At 39.5% G+C, this 8536-nt stretch overlaps 1 protein-coding gene across 3 annotated transcripts in view; it reads right to left on the bottom strand.

The window, feature by feature from the left end:
- Positions 1-7472, bottom strand: part of PRKG2 (protein kinase cGMP-dependent 2) — a 30864-nt gene extending 23392 nt beyond the window's left edge. The window contains exons 1-2 of one of the 3 annotated variants that reach the window (XM_075708938.1): positions 7400-7472; positions 6961-7336 (exon numbers count right to left, since the gene is read on the bottom strand). In XM_075708938.1, coding sequence (XP_075565053.1) covers positions 6961-7336; positions 7400-7472 — 449 coding nt within the window. Of the gene's footprint in view, positions 1-6960 lie in introns of all 3 variants that reach the window. The other 2 variants (XM_075708937.1, XM_075708936.1) reach the window with 2 other exon arrangements.
- Between the last annotated feature and the right edge of the window lie 1064 nt (positions 7473-8536).

Consider the following 8536-nt stretch of genomic DNA (forward strand, 5'->3'; position numbering starts at 1 on the left):
TAAAAATATAACACAAGGGCTTGTGGATATAGGTATGCAGTCATTAATGCTGACCTCTTCGCTTTCTGAAATTCAGCATTCAGGGAAATAAACTTATATACCACTTCAGTGATGCTATAGCAAACTACAGCCATCCTGAGTTGTTTTGTTCAAAAGTCTTTGGAAAAACTTAAGGATATCTATAAAAGTCAGACAAAAGGCAGGTAAAGTAGGCATATCAGTGACCAAGGACTAGCTTCCCAGGGCCCTGAGGGCAGTAGCAGGCCACTTGGGACCACCACCCATGCATCCTCTGCCCATTGGCCTGCATACTCTATTTAAACTCAGGTCTGGGCATTCAATTCTTGCCTGAACTATGTTATAGAAATAATTGATTTTGTCTTCTGGATGGGTATTGGCCCAATGTTTTAAGTACCTTGTTTCTGTCTCTTGGTTACAGCTTGCGTCTGATTGATCTCTTCTTCTGTGGGACTCCTGGTGGACCCTGTTATCACCACCCTGCTCTGCCTACCCTGCCCAGACCTTGTGGAATGGTGCCCTGGTTAGTGAGGGCATTGTCTGTGCTGTAGTCACCCTGGGTTCACCTGCTGTTGTGGAGCAACCCTGTTCTTTCTGCTCCCAGAGACAGAGCCTCTGCATCATTTCCTGAAGTAATAAATACATATAAATGGGTGAGTTGTAAAGACAAGAACAGTCTATTTGAGCTGCTGGTGGATGAGCTCAGTGGTTGGATTTTAAGAAGAAAATGTAGAAGAATCAACAGTGGTTGAATCCACTAAAAATGACTAACTGACCGAGACAAAGCTGGCTATGCATACATACTAGGCAATCCATGAGTTCTGATTGACTTGTTCTGGGTCAAGGGCTTCCTATAAAGCAGTGCCTTGAATCCATGCCAAAAATGAATGCAATTGAACAACTGCTGCAGCTATTGAATAGTTTTCCTTTACTGCTGAAGTGAATGATAAATTCTGCCTTTAAGTCCCCATGTTCCTAATGTGCTTATGTAAGGAAGCTGCATAACAAAACAAACACCCTAACAGCTTTCTGAGGCATTTAAGGCCCATTCTTGCTTGTATTCATAAAACAATGCAAGGTGATCATCAAAACTAGCTTATGTGGGAAAATCTCCTGGGGAAAATCCAGGAATTAACAATCAGTTAAGGGAAGTAAGTAGACTTACAATGTTACTAGCTGTATAATGACTGAAAATAAGTAAGGGTAATGAGATAAGGCACAAAAAATAAAATCAAGTAGCTATGGTGAGGATTGTGTTTAGAAATAGAGATCATAACTTAGCTTCTGTTGATAGCAACGGGGTTATTAGAATATAATGTCTAACTTAGTTTTCTGCTAAAAACAACCTTGCTTATTTAATTCACCCTGGCCTGCATCATGCGTACAATACTGCAATAAAATACAGTAATGGCTCATAAACTGATACTTCAAATGAGCACTAAAGCTTCCAGAACTACAGAATAGAAGACTATGCTGTTTTCAGAAAGTGCAGTTAGCCACAGAGTGAAGGACACATGAGTATCATAACCATGGCTCATGCTCTTGAATGAGTTGCTTGCTCCTTTCATGGGCATCCAGCACGGTATCTAATAGTTTTCTCTGTTTTCCTCAGCTTCTCCTACACCTGCCCCACTTTTGAGAACTGCTGCTGGAAGTAACTAGCTGTCCTGAAAGGACAGAAGACATTTAATCCCATCCTCATGCCAACCACTGTCCTGACGAATACTACTAAAAGGTTAAAAAGGGGCTGCAGAGCTCTGCACAACTGTTCTGGTGTTGAAGTATTACTTGCTCCCACCACTAGTAGGACTTTTCTTCACTGCTCAGGGCCAGCTTTGCCATAGCATCCTTCTCCAGGCTTTGTTCCCCTCCCTGCTGTCAGCTCTTGTGGAAATGTTCCCCCTGCCCCTTTCAGTACATTCCTCGGCAACCCCTAGAAATAGCACTTGACACTCTAAGAAGGGCTTTTTGTGAACAGGATTGGGAATTTATTCCCGTCATAAGATAGATGTCATCTCACAGGTACAAGTGTACAACATATACTTTGCAGAGCAATGCTTTCTCTCAATATGCTTTTCTGCTACTAATGAGAGATTTTTGGTTATCTGCTAACTTTGACTGGTAAAAGACATCAATGTCAAGTGTCAAGGTAGTTCTTCCCCAACCAATAACAGCCGGTAACAGAACTGGGTCATGATCCTGAGCCCATAATGGGAAGGGACTTGATATAGGCAGCTTAAATGCTGCTGATGGTGATAGCATGCTCTGGAAGGACACAAAAATTGAGAACCAACTCCTAGAGATACTGACACACCTAGATTCTTAACACTACAAAGGATAAGAGATTAAAAAACTTTTCATTTTAAAGACTTGTTTGAGAGATCTGCTTTCATATACCATGTTCAAACTCCAAAATCTTCACACTTTAGTTACATTTTCAATGCTCAAACTCCCATTAAGGAAAAACTCTTTTTTGGAAACAGAGATGGATTTATCCAACTAGCTCAAGAGATGAAATATATACACGAGAAAACATCCACTCATACAGGATAGATCAAGAACCATTGAAAGCTTCTAAAACTTTCATTAAAATCATTCATGTCGAGATATTCCAAACGAAAGTGTGGCACTTAAAAACCTGCTAAATGAATAGCATAAAATTGTGCTATTTTTTTTACAAATGTTTCTAAAAGGGACTGGCAACACTCTGGACTCAATGTAAATTCAAGAACATAGCATGGAGCTTCCCTTCCTTCTGAAATAGGTCCTTTCACAACTGCGTAGCAACACTGTCTTATGCGTTGTCTTAAGTGGGGCTGCATTAAGGCCTCTCTCTGTAAAGGGGAGGCAGCTATTTATATCAGCAATTCTAAACACTTCTATAGACACTGTTAGGCTAAAGAATCAGTATTTTTTAATTATAGCAGACAGAATTCTGTAGACAGTGAAGGTTAGACTTTGTATATATATGACCTACTACAGTATTTACAACCCAGGTAAGGAAACCAAATGTTTGCACCTTCTAGCATTTGGTTGTCTCAATAGCAAGATGATGGTGGCTTAAACAAGTGCATGTGTATAACTACTATCATAGTAGTGCTATGTCTAAACCAGTTTTGTGGTGGTTTTTTTCATGTCTGTTTGCTTCCAAAGTATTTGGAAGATCAAATGATACTTTGGCCACTATCACATCAAACAATATATCTGCCCCCACCCCAGAAGTCTGAGTAAGATCCTTCACTATTATTTGATTTGTTGAAGAAAGCATAAATTGTTCCCTCTGTGACTATAGTGTATGTTGGTTTATAAAATACATTTTCTATAAGGGTAATTTAAAAAAGCATTCTGTCCAGGTCTAAGAGTTGTCACAGAGCAACATCTAATGTTAAGCTGTCTGTGTCAGGAAAAAATGTTAACTTGCAAATGACAAAAACTTCGGGTATGATCTTCAAGATTTTTTAAAATTGATTATGCCACAGGAATTGAGGTTTCATTAGTATCTTGCATATGTATTAACTCAAGTCACCCATATTTGCTGTACTGTAGTCCAAGATGTCTAGTCTTTTAAAGCTTAAGATATTTGAACAAAGTCACTTTGATCACTGCAAAGCAGATGACAAGTACCCATTAATATGACAGATTTAAGTTTCAGAACCTTAGCCAAAGGTTCAAAGACATGAACTCTTGGAGATGGTCTAAACTGTGTATAAAACCAAAACTAGTCTGACCCGTCTTTTACATGACTACTTAGGCTAAAAAGAACATTAATACAAAGCATCACTAAAATACCCCAAAAACAACAACAAAAATCTACCTGCTGTAATGCCAATAATACAAGATCATATTCTCCTATTTAATTGTCTCCCTGACTACTGGACCATGCTCTTGAACCTGTGTGTAAAACACGGGAAGATTGTGACTTTATTTTCTACCAAGTGCTAAAGGTGGAAAATTAAGTTTAAAAACACTGGGTAAAATATGAAGTTGAAGATAAGTTTAATATTCTAAGAAAACAAATTTTTAATGTCTGGAATGATCTACTGAATACTTAGGACACCCTAGAAATCACTTTTTCTTAATTCTAGCCCCTCTGATGTTTTACTATTCAAGAGATCAACTGTAAGATGATGGAAGAAAGGATGGGGGAATGGAATGATTTGGGTTGGAAGGGACCTTAAAAAAATCATCTAATACAATGCCCCAGCTGTGGGCAGGGACATCTTTCACTACTAGACCAGGTTGCTCAAAGCCCTGGCCATCCTGACCTTGAACACTTCCAGGGATGGGGCATCCACAACTTCTCTGGGCAACCTGTTCCAGTGTCTCACAACCCCCATCTAAAAAAGCTTCTTCCTTATATACAATCTAAACTATACTCTTTCAGTTTAAAACTGTTGGCACTGGTCCTGTCACTACAAACCTTGGTAAAAAGTCTTTCTCTGTCTTTCTTATAAATTGAAAGATTGCAATAACCTCTCCCTGGAGGCTTCTTTTCCCTAGGCTGAACAACCCCAACTCTCTCAGACTTTCTTCATAGGAGATGTGTTCCAGCCCTCTGACAATTTTCATGGCCCTCCTCTGGACCCACTTTAACAGGTACATGTCTCTTGTGCTACGGGCACCAGAGCTGGACATAGTACTCCAGGTGGGGTCTCAAGAATGGAATAGAGGGGAAGGATCACCTCCCTCAACCTGCTGGCCATTCTTCTTTTTATGCAGCCCACTATATGGTTGGCTTTCTGGGCTGCAAGCACACATTGCCACCTCATGTTCAATTTAACATCCACCAGTACCCCCAAGTCCTTTCCTGCAGGGGTGCTGCAAGATATATTTTTCTTCAGTCATAATCCTAACTCCCATGAAAGATGTTTACATGAGCTCTTTAATCAGTTAAAACTAATACATTTATATTAAATTAATATTTTAGTATTAAAAGTTGAAGATCTGGTTGCATACCCAAAATTGTTTCTACTTAGTTTCGCACTGAAGCTTGAGGAGCAACTTCTTTTCTTGTGTAGAACACATGGCAAACTCTCTAAAGCTAATTGCTCTGGCTAAGTTGGTACACTTCCTAACACCAGATAATCAAACAAGTGATGAGTTCCACTTCACTCTCAAATTACTTACTCTAAGGACAATAATTAGAAGAAAATCCAAGTTTAATGGCCATCATGGAAGACAAGAATTTAAATGAAAATTCAAGAATGTGCAAGGACTGAAGAGAGAAAAACAAAGGTACAAACAGAATCATAGAAAAGCTGGAAATAGTGGGGAGGAGAGGGGAGGATGGTGTGCTCTTACTGCCAATGCGGTGCATACTTAAGCAGTCAGTTGTTTCCAGAAGAGTAAATATCAGAATAAATTTAGGAATGGTGTGTTCTAAATTGTTATGAATCTATGGGAGCCTTAGCAGTAACAATGACAATCTCTGAACCAGATTGTAAGAGATGAAAGGAGGGAAAAGGAAGAGAACTGCTCCTTTATCCTGTTATGTTACACTAAATCTTTTAGAAAGACAAGAAAACAGAGATGGCGCACAACAACAACAACAAAAAATGTTTTTAGAAGTGCTGAGCCACTGAATCAAGAAGGAAAATTTCTAGCTCTGTTTCTATCACATGATCAGCATTATGTTTAGATTACTTAATCTGCAATATTTGTTTTTGTTCTGAACAACAAAGTCTGTGCTGCACTTAGCTAAACAACTGGCTCTTTCTTTGCTTCACTCCTCAGTGCAGTAACATTTCTGTCTCTGAAAGCACCCTAGAAAACCATCTGGTGGACTGCAATATAAGGATCATGCCAAGGAGAAGACAGGTAATTACAAATAGAACACTCCTAAAACAAACAATTATTTAAACTGCCCAGGTACTTGTGATAAAATGTTAATACAGTTCACTTTGGAAAAAACACTGCCAGCTGAAGATTTCAGCTCCTTATAGTAACTCAGGCAGCCTTTCTGGTTCACAAGACAGCCTCTAATGTGCAATGCTGGACATGATGGATAGGAAATCAAGTCTAATAGCTCTCAGGTCTACTACAGTACAGACTCAAATGCACCATGAATTCTTAACAGAATAATAAACCTCCCCACAAATCTGAGGCACTTATGCTGCTGGCTGAAGTCCAGATAGATTCTGGCTACCACCATGTTAAAACAGATACTCAGGTTATGTCTACACTGCAAGGTAAAAGAGTCTAAGGTATGTTTAAGGATACCAGCTTGATACCTCTGTCCACAAAGTCAGCTGTGACCATGGATATTTCTGGCTCTTGCAGAGGCTAGAAGTATAATTGGATTCAAAGAGGAACAAGTAAAATTAGGTTCCTACACTGTGACTGTCATAAGCTGGAGGGCAGGAGGATGCTGAAAGAGGATAATCACACCATACAAAACATTTCATTATATTTTGCACCAGACTGAGTTGAAACTGGGCTGACAAACTTTGTACACAGTTCAGAATCAGTGTCCATATTGCATTTGGGAGAGCTGAGCTGGGACCACCTGCTCCTTCTGAAGCCATCCATGCTATAGGAATAAGCATCTGAATCCATGTGAAGGCATCCAGCCTTCTGCTCATCAGAGCAGAGTATATGCTCCAGAGTATAGCTTAAGCTGCAAGCACTAGGCAAACCTAGACCTGAGAAGAGGCTTAGGATCTGCTTAGCTGGCAGTAAAGATAAATCCCAAAGAGACTGTAAGAGTCTCCTCAACTAAAATACAGAGGCTACCCGCCACTCTTCATCTGAAGTCTGCAGGACACAGATGATTCTTGGTTAAAGTTACACACAAACTCAACCAGCATCTACCTACCACAGTGACAAAGCCTGTATAAAAAAGATGGATACTTTAATCTTGATTTAACATGAGGAGAGGATATAATTGTAATAAAAGTAATGTCCTTGTAACACAAGCATATAATCTCCCTGAAATGAGCTCACCTGGAATCCTTTCGGACTCTTGCTTTTTCAAAGGAAAACATAGCTTGCCTGTTCAAATCATACAGCCGTGTTGTTGGCTCTGCAGATACACCTTCCTTGGCTCCTCTCCTCTTATCAGCAGAGACTTGAATCGTTGAAGCCACTTTAAATGGAGAAGGCTGAAGAGAGTGCTCTCCTTGAGTGCTAACAACATCCTGCAGCTTGTTTAACTGTATACACTTGCTCTGAAGTTCCTTAGTGAGTTCTGCTATGACCTTAGTCTGCATAGCCAGCTGTTCTTGAAGCTCAGCAACATGACTTTGACCCTCTTGCAACTCTTGATCTTTTCTCTTCAGCTCCTTTTCCAGTTCAAGCACCCTGCTACAAAGAACATCAGCTTGCCCATTGATCACGTTGATGCCTAGACTTGGGTCCTTCAGAAACTTATGGTTGCCAGTACAGCCAATAGAGAGGTTTGCTACATGTCTATCTGGCCGCCTCAGATACTTGGGTTTCACTGATCCATTCCCCATTTTGTCCAGAGACCTAGGTGAGAAAACAAAATTGCATTCCTCAAGAAGGATGGAAAAAAAAAAAAAAAAGTGGGGTCACTTCCCCATTGAGGAATAATTATTGACTATATAGACTAATTTAACCAGTGGGCACATAACTGCCTGGCATAAAGGATATGTGATTATTAAGCATATGTGTTATTAATAATTTTAAAAAAACCCCAACTTTAAGGATTATGACCATAAAAGAACAGTCATAATGATCAGAACAGAGGTCTGGCTAGCTTGTAAACTGTCTCCAAACATGGCTGTAAGGAGATGCCCAGGAAAGGGCAACAACAGGACGAGCATATAGGCTGCTTGACTGAAATACTGTCTGAAATTTCAGATTTCCTGAGTCTGATATGCTTTATTTAAGGTACACTGATTAGGCAACAAGAACTAAATTGGGAAGCTTCAGCAATTTGCTTTTGCTGGCTAGTATAACCATACTTTTAACAGATGCACAATGCTGTTCTGGTTTGCAGCCTTCAGTGGGTTAGAATTGAAATACTAGACAAGGTAGCTCCCATTGCAAATCTAGTTTTCCTTAAAACACTCTTTTTTCTGAACTCGGTCTTGCTTATTGTGACTTTGCATAATATTTTTCTTTTGCCACAATTTCCTGGATCAATTTTGGCAGCTGGTGCTTCAGTTTGATAACAGGGTAGTATGTCAGAAATAAAGGTAAATCTGTACTGCACATGAGAATTTAAACAAATTGCACATCAAGGTACCAAATCAAATAACTCTGAAATGCAGTGGCAGTCACTGCATTTCAAAAAAAAAAAAGGATATCACAATTTTAAAATGACCTTTACAAAAGGATAGGGTGACTGCCCCAGGGCACAGAAAAACCTACTGTTTAGATTGTATCCAGAAACAGAACAGGTTTACTGTATAAAGAGGTGATGATTCATAATATAACAACTGCACTAGAGTGAAAACATTAGGAACTTCTGTTTTTCCATTGTATATGCACAATTAATCGTCAGTGTACAATGGAACAAGCAGTCAGATCTGACAGATCCCTGTTTCCACATGGT

This window comes from Pelecanus crispus, chromosome 4 (genome assembly GCF_030463565.1).
Source record: "Pelecanus crispus isolate bPelCri1 chromosome 4, bPelCri1.pri, whole genome shotgun sequence".
NCBI lineage: Eukaryota > Metazoa > Chordata > Aves > Pelecaniformes > Pelecanidae > Pelecanus > Pelecanus crispus.